At 42.4% G+C, this 13,600-nt stretch overlaps 1 protein-coding gene across 1 annotated transcript in view; it reads right to left on the bottom strand.

The window, feature by feature from the left end:
- LOC133422717 (glutamate receptor ionotropic, NMDA 2B-like) overlaps positions 1-13,600 on the bottom strand; it is a 153,962-nt gene that overhangs the window by 65,377 nt on the left and 74,985 nt on the right. Inside the window, exons 4-5 of the mRNA XM_061712766.1 lie at positions 6,813-6,956; positions 2,568-2,838 (exon numbers count right to left, since the gene is read on the bottom strand). Of these exons, the coding sequence (XP_061568750.1) occupies positions 2,568-2,838; positions 6,813-6,956 (415 nt within the window). The remainder of the gene's footprint in view (positions 1-2,567; positions 2,839-6,812; positions 6,957-13,600) is intronic.

Genomic DNA, 13,600 nt, shown 5'->3' with positions numbered 1-13,600 from the left:
CGGTGCAATCTACCGGGGGCCCAGAGGTTGCCCAGTAGCGATCGAGACAAGACTTGGCTGGACACTTCAAGGGCCCATCCCTTCCCAGGTCAATGGACTAACTCAGAGCAGTTGCTTTTACAGTAAAATGACCACCAGCAACGACGCCCTCCTAAGCCATGTGGAGCGGCCCTGGCAACTCGACATGATGCCTTTCAAAAATGAGAGACAGGTGGTCAAATCAAAGGAAGAAAAGTACGCCATTTCCCTCCTCGAACAGACGAGGAGAAGCAACATAGCCGAAGTAGCTCCAGCCTCGGCTCCGGTCAAAGCTGCCAAGAAGAAGGTGTTCAAGCCGAAGAAGGCTGGCCCCAGCGTGACGGACCTCATCGTGAAGGCCGTGGCCGCGTCCAAGGAGCGCAGTGGCGAGTCCGCCGCCGCCGTCAAGAAAGCTCTGGCCGGCGGAGGATACGACGTGGACAAGGACAAAGCCTGCGTCAACACCGCCATCAAGAGCCTGGTGACCAAGAGGACCCTGGTCCAGACCAAGGGGACCGGGACCTCCGGCTCCTTCAAGATGAGCAAGAAGACTGAGACTGAGCTGAAGAAGTCACTCTTTTGCGGATTGTGTGAGGATAAACCCACCGAGGGTCCCAAGATGGATGACTGTAAGACAATTGAGGAACTGCAGAAAGGGACGTTCCTTTGGCACCACCCTGAGCACCCCGACTCGTTGGGCCTCAGCGCCGAGAACTTCACTGAAGCCGAGCTTCTGGTCTTGAAGGCCAACGTCACCGACCAGGGCCGAACCTACACCCGACCTGTAGCCAAGCTTATTGAGCTCCCTACCTTCCCTGACTCTAGTGCTGACCTTGACCCCCCTCCCTGACTTATGGGGCGGCCAGAGAACCTTGACTGTTTCTCACCCTGACTTGACTCTAACTGGCTTCTAGTTTAAGTTTTTATAATTACGCAAGCGAATTATGGGGCGGCTGTATTGAAGCCCAGCCAGAGTCTGCCCCTGTAAAATCCTATTTTTATATTATTCGTTTATTTGTTATATTTGGTTTATGTTTTCTGCATGGAAAGGTTATGTTTATTCATTACATACGTTTTATGTTACATTTTATGTTATGCTGTGTTGTGTGATTGTAGAGAACGTGACAGGCAGCATGTATTTTATTGTGTGTGTGTGTGCGTGCACGAGGGGGAGAGCGTCAACGGTCCGTTTGGTTCCAACGGGAGCCCGCGGGAGCGCGCATCGGCGGTTAAGACTGAAAACAGCTGAGAGAGAGAACAGCTGAGAGGAGTCGACGTCGTGTCGAGCAGAGAACTGTTAGTCCTTTAAGTTGTGGTTTCATGTCGATAAGTAACGTTGCTTATCGACATAAAGAGGAAGACACCTCCTGAAGATTGTACTGTCTCATGTACAGTAGTTTGGTCGGAGTTTGCTGACTAGTAAGTTGGACTAGTCAGCCAGTTAGCTGCGTTAGCTCATGCTAACGCATCCTCCTGCTCACGGCTGAAACTCCGACGTCGGACAATCTGGGAAAGTCCTCCTGTCCTGAGGACCGGACCATCAGCCTGCCACGCCCCCTTCTCATCCCGCAGGACCGCGGACATCTCCACCCTCCCCTTCGTCTGAACAGCAGCGGGGCTCGGACGCCCCTCCCCCTGCTCACCCCTCCCGTCTGTGTTCAGGACTCTGCATCCCTGTCACCTCCATCTCACAGAGCTCCACCCCCGGGCAACATGTCGACATTAGAATAGGATTAAATAGGGTTAATTCGGCATTGTATATTTACATAAGGTTTAGATTAGATAAATCAATTTGTGTGTTGTTTCTGTTACACTAATAATAAGAAATTATCTATTTGGAATTTGTATATATTTTGTGTGAGATTAAATTAGTGATTATTGTTTAACCCTTGCCCTCCCCATTTACTTTAGTTCCTTTAACTGGGTATCCACTTAGTAGTATTTCTTAAGTCCATAGAGGACGCCAGGCAGCAGCAGCTATTTAGTTTAAGGTTTAAGTCCTTGTTTAAGTTTAAGTTTAAGTTCAAGTAACTGAGCTATTGTTGATTGTGGCCTCGTCGCTACATATATATATATATATATATATATATATATATATATATATATATATATATATATATATATACATATATATTGTTTACATCTGACCAGCACTGGGTCCTATTGGTTCCTACTGTCTAACTGGGAGATAGACAGGTAAGAGCATAAAATCTTTGTGCACCTGCACACAAGTACGCACTCCAGATGTTCAAGCAACAGCAAACAAGTAAATCAATCATATTAAAAGTTAGAAAACCAATTATACCTGACTTATTTCTGTACTGATATTCTTAGTTTTAAACCTTTTTTTTTAAATCATTTTCTTAATCATAACTGCACCTGTCTAGTAGATAATCAATCTCAAAATGGAAAAAATGAAAAGGAGCCGTAAAAGGTGTGATCGAAAGTACTTGATGTGTAATTGCTGTGCTCTGAAGGGCTTAGGATTTGAGCTCAGAGTAAGCAAACATCTTTTCACATGAAGATTATGTCTAATAATGATTTCTTACCTGTTGGAAACTCTGCAGGCACTACAATAGTGTCTCCAGCTACAAGCGAGGGGACAATCCATGTGTAGCCATAGCCAGTGATCCCAACAGAGTGGGCCACCTCAAAGATGGTGTTGGCCTCTTCTTTTGTGCAGTAGAGGAGGATGACGGGGCTCTGGAGCTTCTTCAGCTGGTTCTGGATCTTTGAATCTCCGTCATCTACGGACATGTCAAGTAGAAGCACTTCTTCCAGTTCCCAGCCCACAAAGCTGTTCTCGATGGTGCTACGGATCTTGGTGGGTAGAAAATAGAAGAAGGAGAAAAAATTATTTATTACAAGGAAGTACTTTACACATATCATTGTGGATATGCTCAGATAATATAAGACAATAAAATAATAAAAGGAAGGTGTTGAAGATATTATATTATACCACGGTCTGTGTGAATACTCGATTCTGATTGGCTGGCAGGTGTAGGTTATCACTTATAACCAAACAATGTAAAGAATTTAGGTGGACATTAATCTGAAGAGCTTTTAAAGGTTAATTTCTAGGGAAGTAAATGAATATATCCTGTGCCGGATTTCTATTTTGATCTCATCCTGGCCAGCCAAGCAGATTCACTTTTCTCTCATGAAATACGCCTGGTACTCCTCCCATTCTGCCTTCTCCACAGAATGTACCAAACCATTCGAGACGGGTTTATTTTATGAGATGATTCATACATTCAAGAGTCACAATGGATCAATACGGTTTTACTGCAGAAAACAGTGTTCCTATACTACTGCATCCCATTTTGGATGTTTTTGTTGATATTAGTTTGGTTGTCGCTCTGCTCACGTCACATCATTTGTCTTCTGATTAGTTGTATGCCTTTCCAGACGCAGTTTCTTCTGCATCTGTTGATATGGCCCCCTGGAAGTCGAATCCAGAGGAACCAAACTAATTGTCTGTATTGAAGAGGAAAGGGATCTGGATGGCTGGTCAGGTGACCTGGTCAGTCCTCATGAGAGAGAGACAGTTTTGTTTGTTCGCCTTCAAAGGTTTCCTTCAACTGACGTTAATGATACATTCAAAGGTTGACCTTTCTATCGTAAAGCAAGGCTCTTTAATTAGTTGAGTAGTTCATAACGATAGATTACGGCAACTGTTGGATAGTTTCTGTATATAAACTTAACACAAACCATAGTCTCAAACAAATAAGGAAGTAAATAAGTTCAGTTAATTCACTTTTAACAAACCACACCTCTTAATTAGAATACGTCCAAGGTGATTCTTTTATTAAGCTGTTTAAGAGAATGCCAAGGGTTATAACAGGCTTAAAAACAAACGATACCTTCTTTAAAATTGTCACGGTTTGGGTTTTTGATTAGCTCCTGTTTTATTTTGATAGGGTTAGTTTGCGGTGACCTGTTCTACTTTCCTTCCCCAATCCTATGATCATTTGCACTTATGTTTCATCAACCCCTGTCTTGTCTTTCCCTTCCTCGCTGCTAGTCTGTACCTGGTTTCTGATTTTCTGTTCATTTTCTGGTTACTTTGTCTTTGATGCGTTGTTGGAGTTTGGTCTTTGGATTTCCTGCTCATCGCAGTGTTTTTGGTTCAATGCAACCTTGTTTTTGCAAACTCCTTCCTCCATGCTCCTGCATTCCCTGACCTGTGACAGAATGGAGTAGCCAGACATGGATCCATCAGGAACAAATATGACCTTCTTGGGGTATATTGACTTCCTGAGGAGGAGCATACGGTTGGTGGAGGAGAACTCTCCATATGCAGGATCCTGTCTGGCTGCAGGAAGTCCTAAAGGTATTCAGGCACAGGGACATTTGTCCTGGAGCCACTCCTTCTTATGGTGGCTCCCAGGTCTTGGTGGAAGCCCCCTTGTACCAAAAGAACTCACCCCAATTCCACCCAAGGTGGTCCTGGACTCACCCCTCCCTGTCTCCATTTCCGTTAGGGCGTCTCTCCAACATACTTTGGAGGACGCGAGAACGCATCGCTCTCTTTCTGCATAGTTCATAGTTCTTCATGGTGGCAGATCTGAGCTAACAGGCTAACACATATTGCACTGTACCCATAACATCTATTAAAAACAAACACCCTTAACACTGAAACAACTGTGAATGGGCCATATATTGTTCCTGTCCAAGTGTTTATAACCATTCCATTACACAGGGTAGTTGTTTTTGTTTTTGTTTTTTTGTTTTTATGCCCGTGTTCGCCAGCCGACATTGGAGGACATTTTTAAATATACTCTCTTCATAACTTTATCACAAATATAAAGTTTTAATTCCTATATTTTTTCATGAAAAAAGCTTAAAACTGCATTCTGTCAAACAAAAATAGTTATAATTTTCTATTTACTCCTTGCATCCTATATTACTTTCCCTTTTTAGTGCAAAATGCAACACAGGCCTCCGCTGGATGCATCCTTGATCAAATGGGCAGAGCGAAAACACATCTGGGTATTTCTTGTGCTCTTGCATTCCTGCGTGTCTGAGATTGGAACAGTACTTCGGCTGCAGATTACGTTTCACAAGAATGCATATTGAAAAACAGCCTATGTATTGCCTTTTCTTTCCAATTCCTTGCTGCTAGTCTGTACTGTGTCCTGTGCTGGTATCTGATTTTACTGTTCATTTTCTGGTCGCTTGGATGCTTTTTTGTGTTATCCCTGGATTTCCTGTTCGTTGCAGAGTTTGGGGGTTAATAAAACATATTGTTTTTGCAAACTCTTTCCTCCATTCTCCTGCAATTGGGTTCTGCATTCACTGACACTGTAAAAGAAATAAGCAAAACCTTAAAAAAAAAAAAAGTGTTGAACTACATGACTTTTGGATGTGTTCATTATTGTTCCGCTATGTAGAGAGTAGTTGAAATGAAGACAAACCAATTAGGGATCTGCTGATTTAATCATGTGATTGGAAAAAAATAAAAATTCTGACATATTACAGTTTTATCTCCTTAAGTTTTACCATTAAGTTGCAATCTATGTCAGCTGAGGAGTCGGAGTAACCTTCATCCTAGAGTGATGGTAGTAGCTAGTGAGCTCTTCTGCGTTTCAGAAATGTCTGCAATTTGGGAATATTTTAAACTGACAGAGAACGCAACCCTACAGCCCTTGTACTGTGTGCAAATTGGGAATTTCACAAGGCGGAAAGGAGAGAGCTGTGTTTAACACTATTAACATGGTCCAACACCAGAGCGACCCGACACTGAAAGAAGCTTTGAAGAAGGGAGAGAAGTTTCCCAAAGATGGCGAAAGGGCTAAATAGATAGCAAAATATGGCTGAATTTATTGTATGACCAACCGTGAGTAAGATTTACCTGCATTTGGGTTTACCACACATATATATATATGTATGTGTGTGTAGATATATACATACTGTATATGTATATATATATATATATATATATATATATATATATATATATATACACACAGTACATAGTATATATATATATATATATATATATATATATATATATATATATATATATATATATATATATATATATATTATATATATACATATACAGTATGTATATATCTACACACATATATATATCAATTCACAGTGGGTCTACTGCAATTTTTATTCACACTGCACAACCTTGAATGCTCAGCACCTACGTGGATCTCATACGGCAGAATGTGTGAAATGGGTGACTGAGATGTTCAATTTAATTCTGGATTAGTTTGTTTAAATTCTTCACTAAACAGAAATTGGATTTTCAATGATGCTGAATATGCTTTATAACTTTTTTCTCTTTTTTATGTCATTTTGGACTGATGCAGTGAGCTGCTGTAAATAGATTGTGTTATCTTAATTGAATTAGCATCAATAATAACAAAAGTTGTGTTAGAACAACAATTTGGATAGCATCTCTTTTTTATTTCTTGTTCATGCATTTTGCCAAAGTATCAGATTGGGACTTTGTTGTCTACAAATACTTAAAGATCAAATGACTCCGGGCCTGGATAGCTAGAGGGTTTATAGAGGCTACTGCTCGTGCAGGCAGCGCTGGTTTGAATCCTGACCTGTTGCTCTTTCCTGCCTCTCTTCCCCCCTCTGTCAATGTCTATTTCCTGTCCACCTACTTTGATTAAAGGCCACTAGTGCCAAAACATCTTAAAAAAAAAAAAAAAAAAAAAAATCAAATGCCTGGGACTCGGGAACAGATGTGATCAGGACATCTGTAAAAATCAATGTTTGAGCAGATTTATCTGAGCTTTCGACTGATAAATACTGGTGCGTGCTGATACCTTAGTGACAAAGTCCTGGTATCCCGGGTAGTAGGTAGTGACGATGGAGAAGATGTACCAGTCATATTCCTCCATGATGTTGAGGATGACAGAAGCCTGCTGCTCGATAGAGGGGCCGAACTGAAAGAACATGGAGTTGTCATCCTGATAATAACAGAAACAGACACAAAAGGAACAAAGACTGAGCATGAATGGTTACGTAACAATACTGGCCTGAACTTTAATTTAGTAGGCTTTGCTCACAGAGGAGGATAGCTACTACTTAAAGGACCGGCGGCGGTTTTGTAACATTATTGGTGAGAACATTAATTTAGTGGCTTTTATTCTTTCACTCACAGAGGAGAAAGGCGAGAGGACTCCTGCGGACTTGTAATGACACCGGTCATGATTTTCATCAGTTCCCTTTATGACTCCTTTAATGAGTTTGTGGCTGGAGCAACGTCTGTGGACTTAACGCTGCTGTCCTTGATCTCACCAATTATTTTCAGCAGTTTGTTTTATTTTAGCTTTCTTTTTTTTTTAATGCATGCTAAATTTGTATCGACAAAAAAGACTTGTACAACTGTACACACACCCTGCAGGAACTGTACAGAAGAGAAATAAAGCCATCACTGACCACGTCCCTTCCCTCGGAGAGACCTAATCGTGTTACGATAGATGTAGAATGTGCAGCAAACCAAACCAAACAGACGGAAGCTTCAGTAAACAATGCCTAAAGACTGATAGCTTGCGTTTTAGCACCAGTTTTGGCTACAGAATGAAGTTGGACAGAAGAAGAAGAGGAGGTGAGAAATACTAGTCTAGACACAGCTTTGCAGTTCTGCATCATGAGCTTGTTATGGTACATTTGTTTATGAGTCAGTCTGTGACCGTCCAACTATTGTGTACACAATGTACAGTGGAGTGTTTATTTTCCCGGATATTCACGCAGCTAATGTGCCAGATTATGTGAATGAGTGTGTGTGTGTGTGTGTGTGTTCAGCTGCACGTGAGTGAAATGAGTGTAAACTTCAGCCACGCGAGCTGGCGGCCGTTGGTTTCTAGGGACTCTCTTTGAGGTTCACTGAGACTTGGACGTTAACCTGCTCCAGTCCCACCTGGGCTGATTAGTTCACCTCTGAGGTGATAGGCTCAGAAGTGAAATGCAAAGTAAGAGCACACTTTAAAATGAGAAAATTAGAGTGCAAAAGAAAAATAAAATGCTGTTTTCCCATTTACTGCAGAGCCTGTGTCTCAAAATGATGAAATCATAAAGTACACTCTGATGTATCATGCGTCTGTGTTTCTCTCTTTCTCCCTCCGTAATTCATCCATCTCTATCCATCTCTTCACTCGCTCTGCCGTCCCATTAATACCACTGGAATCACCGCCAGGGCTCAGTTATAATTGAATTTCAAGACTCGCGCTCTCCCACTTCCCCCGTTATTCTCTGCAGAGCACCCTTCCCCGCCACGTACCCCTCGCCCGCCGCCACCGTCACCATTTCCCCTGGCTTTCCCTCTCAATCTCTCGCTTCTTAACGCCAGTATTAATGTCCTGTCCGACTCACTCGCTCAGAGTGCCAGAGGTCTGCAGAATTTTCATTAGCCTGTGAGAAAAGTACACGCTAAAAGAAGAGCCAGGTAAATCCAGACGCAGGGAAGAAGCAGGCTGAGAGGTGACTTAAATTAAGTGCTGCAAAACACCACTCTTCATTTACAGCAACAACAATTAGGGTTTGGCCACATTATCACCTCTGCTTGGCACAAAGTGATCGATTAGTAAGTATTAAAATTCCCAGAGGGAGTAGCGAGGCCAGTGAGTCAGTCGGCCAGGCGCGGGAAACTGGCCAGCAAGGTTTTGGAATACGCTCCACGAGCCGGTCACTGTCCCCTCTGTGGATGTGCGGCTGACGTCAGCTTTGGCCACTGTAACAATACACAACACCACACGACGCAACAGGACCAATGGCTGCTGAAGAAAGAGCAGAGAGAGATGAAGGGATATGTCAAAGCACAGATGAAGCCATGGAAGAGGGAGCAGATAAGAGGAGAGCGCAGAGAGAAACTAGAGGGAAAGAAAAGAATCAGGCCAGCTCGAATAAATGACAGAGATGTACAAAAAGCAGTGCGGACGTAGCTGTGATTTGGAGTCTCCAGAGGGGACGGACACGCAGGACAATGTGGCGACAATGGGATGAATGGAGGAGAGGAGGCCAGGCCGGCGGGCCGCTGTGATCCTGTACGGAGCCGGTGAGCGGAGAGGCAGGACGCCAGGAGCGAGGGAACGGAGGTGTGTGTCCATGCACGTGTGTCGGGCAGTCAGCCAGATATTTATGCAGGAAGGAGGCTGAGCCTGAGCCGCTCGGCCGTAAAGGGCTGCTGCTGTCAGTGAGGGGACGACAGGAAATAGAGGTGTGTGTGTGTGTGTTGTTTAGCATATCTATGACAATGTAAATGTGTTTGTGTTGGTATGTTTAATGTTCCCTCTTCTCCTCCCTGTGCAGGTGTGGACATAGTGTGCTGCTCTGCTGCTGCATGCTGTGTGTTTATATTTGTGCGCATGCATGTGTGTATTCCACAGTTGACGGGGCCGCGGCCCGCCGGTTGACGCTCGCTGCGCCCCAGAGCGTCTAAATGAGTGCGCTCACACACTCCTGGAGCGGTTCTTTGACTTGAATGGGGAGTAAAAATCAATAACTCAGGTATTTCAATTACACACACAGGGGCACATCAGTGGCTGCAAGAGAAAAGTAGACCTACTTTTTCAATCTTGCTTTGAATTATGCACCAATACACACAAAAAGAGACATTTGAATAGTTTCAAAATACAAACAGTGATATCTTCTCATGCATAAAACACACTCAAATGCAGGCAAAATGTGGCAGTGACAGCGGCATTTGTCAGACAATACAATTCACTGAAAGACAAATCATGTGCTTTAGATACACACGAACACTTATTGACGTTTTTAATGATGCAGTAAAACACAGTGAGGAACGCTGGTAAAAAAGAAAATGAATCGTAGCATGATCAGGTGACGTACACGGAAGGAGAAATGGAGGAAACACAGGTCAAGTCCAAAGACTTGCACACGTGTTTCATTCCGAGTGTGTCACAGAAGAAGATAGACAGTCACGTCATCTTTACTCAAACTGCAGAAGCCGTGTTTCATTTGTGTTTTTATGTCCGTGTAGGTTCTTCTTATATGTAATGTAACAGCTTTTCTCAGGCTCCATCTACTGGAAGGTGCCACAGTTCATCTCAGAAGATGAGAACACAGAACCTCTTACACAACTTCACGAGAACCGCCATTTAATGATGTTCCATACCACCGATTTCCTTTACGATCCGATAGAGTAAAAATTCAGGCTGGTATCGGCGATACCAATTCGATACTGATACATTGTGCAAATACACCTAATGTGCCTGGTAAATCTAAAAAATGTAGATAGTTTAAGAATACCAGACATCAGAGTCACTTATTTACCTGTTCATTTTAAAGTCAGAACTATACTGAGGTAGCGGCCTCATTCACAATACAGCCGAGCTAATACAACAACCGATAAAACAGTGTTTGAAAAAGGTGTTTCCATCACACAAAAAGATAAGTAAAGTAACTAAGATAACTAAGTAAAATAATAAAACCATTAAAATAAATAACAGAGTAACAAACAAAAATAAGCATCATTTAGACAAAATCTGAATAGTTACTCTCTGCCGTATTCCTGTTAATGATATACATTACAACAAATGACTGAAGTATCAAAAGTATCGATATTTTCATTTGAGAATCGATTTTAGAGCATACAGATCTGGTATCGGAAGTATCAATATTTCAGTATTGATCCACACATCACTACACATCACACATCCATTCAGTTAAGTTTTACTGGCATAGAAGAAAGACATTTAGCCTCATGTGATGCAGAAAAGTTCAGTAACTTCAGGCTGGACTACTGTTTAGTCGCTACTACAACAGTCATGTTCAATATGTTGCCGTTTATACACCACCACATGGATCTGAAATGTAAACCAGTCAAGATGTGATCAAAATGTTACAGTATGTAAATGTTTATACTTTGATGAGAATCCTTTACAGGCAGAGAGCCTGAAGTCTGGAGCCCATGAACCTGAACGTGGCTGTTTCATGTTTGCATAATGCTCTGATTAACTTTGTAGATCTCTCTCAATTGATTTTTTTCCCCCCACAGCAGGAATCCTTGGCTCTGTGTTTTTCTGGCATCTCTGTCTCTGTCTTCTCACCCCCGACCAGTGGAGGCAGATGGCCGGGCTCCCCAGCTCTGCTTCTGTTCAAGGTCTCTTCTTGTTAAAAGGGAGCTTTTCCTCTCCACAGTGGCCCACCACCCAGCTCACGCTCAGCAGAAGGAACAGGACCCAAGTGACGACGGTTTAGGAAATTACAATCCTACAAATATTTTATTAAGTTATAAAATAAATATAAACACGGCATAAATATTGCACTGACACATTTAATTGGATTGCGCTGAATAAGACCGAATAAGAAGCTGTTTTTGCTTTTTTTTGTTCTTGATATACTGTCAAAACACACTCCTCTACTTTCATAAACTAAGACGCATATGGCCTACTCTAAAATGTTGTAATTAACTTTAAATCAAACCATGCAAATTAAGATTCTCAATATTCTCAATATAGGAAAAAAAAATAGAATCAAATACATATATTTGTGTCTAGCACCATGTCTGGTAGGATTTAAATAAATAAATTAACTAAAAAGCACAGTGGTGGAGGGGTGATGACCTTTTTTTTCTTTTCAGCTTCATTTTTGTTCAATAAAAAATGGGCATGTAAAAATGTTATAAGTTGTTTTTGGATTACATTTGCCTGATACTAACGCCACCACACTCAGATGATGTTAATTTGGTTTTTACACAAAAACATGAGATTTGAAAAGAATATTCAATCCCTTCACACAAATGTAGTTAAGCAAAACAATTTTAAAAATAAAAATAAATACAAATGAGTGAGCCGTAATGGTGAAAACAGGAACATCTTCTAGGTTTTGATCAGAGACGGTTTAGCGTTCCCACATTTCCAACATTTTTCTAGTCTATCTTGGATACTTACTGTGGCTTATTCTCATATACTGTGCAGATAAGAGAATTACATCAGTCCTGTCATGTAGCTAATCTTTTAACTGAGACAAGTCTGCGCCGTACGGAGGGCCGTGTTTTACATCTGGAATGATTATCTGTCGGCCCATCTGCAGTTTCACGTCATGCATGTTTCATGACCGGCCAGGAGTGTGAATTACATCCCATTTGTTAAATCATTTTGACTTCTAAATACCTTGTAATTAACTTTTTGTGCCGTGTACATATCGATTGTAGCGGTCACGTACGAGTGGAACGGAGGCGAAGACTGAGATAGAAACTGAAGAGAGCCAGTGGAGTCTGTTGCTGGGAGCTTTTTGGCAATGCATATTTCTATCCTGCCTATAAAGGATCCTTTGAACCTGAGCGAGGGGGGGCGGGGGGTGGGGGGTGCTATTGACTGCTGCACTGCCTGATGGAAAGTGAACCCAGCCAGGGAGAGAGCGGGAGAGAGAGAGAGAGAGAGAGGATGGAGGGATGATAAGAGAGAGAAGAGGAGTGGGAGGTGAGGAAGGAGGGAACAGCTGGCCTTCGCTTGAATATAGTGAATTTAAAAGATGGTGGGAAGGCGATGTAAACTCGTCACAGCCACAGGCGTACGCGCACACACATACGTATACACAAAAGAGCAGGACACACACTTTCACACAAACACAGAAGTGCTTGAGAACATTTATTTCTGATGAAGCCTCCAAGCCAAAGCCGCCATTACCACATGCTCTGAAATTACGTATTGATGACGAGTCCTCCCCTCCGCTCCCCTTCCTTTCCCCTTCTCCCTCGCCTGCACTCTCTCTGTCTCACACACATACACACACGGATGCACACAATTATTATCTCTACCTCAATTAAACCGCCCCTCACACCCCTCTCTCTCTTCTCCTCTCTGCTTCTCTCTCCTCGTCCCTCATCGTCACATCTCTTATCGAGGAAGCCTACTTATCTTTAATCAAACACATACAAGCTTAATTAGCTTGAACAGTTGTCAGAACATCATCTAATTAACAGTGACCTTATTTAAGTATTTTTTGACTCTTAATTAAAAAAGGACATGTCTTCATTAAAATATTTGACACATCAGTTTGACAGCGATGTGGATTCTGTGTTTGCACTTGCAGGTATTTATGGGATGTAAACTGGGAGGAGAAATAAACAGGAGATGAGGACAATATAGCGCACAGGTGTGTTGATTTTCTTTTTTATTTCAAAAGTTAATTATCCTCAACAGTCAGGCAGAGATGCGTCGCTTCTCTCTGGCCCATTTCTGCTCTAAGTTTAGCGAAGGACTACCGAGGGGCCTGTGCAGGCTGATGCTGCTGCTGCTGCCGCCGCTCTCGTCTGTCCCCCGGCCCTCGCCCAAGCGTCATCATCCTTCCCCTCTGCGTGTATTTGTTTGTGTCACGTACAGCGAGGCTGAGGAGACTAACGCGTATGTAGATGCTGTCAGGCTTTTGTGTCTGATATAGGTGAGGAGAAGCACCTACTGATGACTGGATCTAATTGCAGATTAGTCGTGGATTCCACTTGTCATCCCATGAATATTACAAATATTTTTGGAGATGTTTCCAGCGAGGAAACAAAAACAAGGAGACGGATGCAATCAATAAGTGAAAGGTCACATCTTCCATTTCATTTCAAAGCTCTGGCAGCAATCTTGCTGATTTGCTGCATTAT

This window comes from Cololabis saira, chromosome 21, assembly GCF_033807715.1.
Source record: "Cololabis saira isolate AMF1-May2022 chromosome 21, fColSai1.1, whole genome shotgun sequence".
Classification (NCBI taxonomy): Eukaryota; Metazoa; Chordata; class Actinopteri; order Beloniformes; family Belonidae; genus Cololabis; species Cololabis saira.
This window is presented reverse-complemented; position numbering and strand designations above follow the sequence as displayed.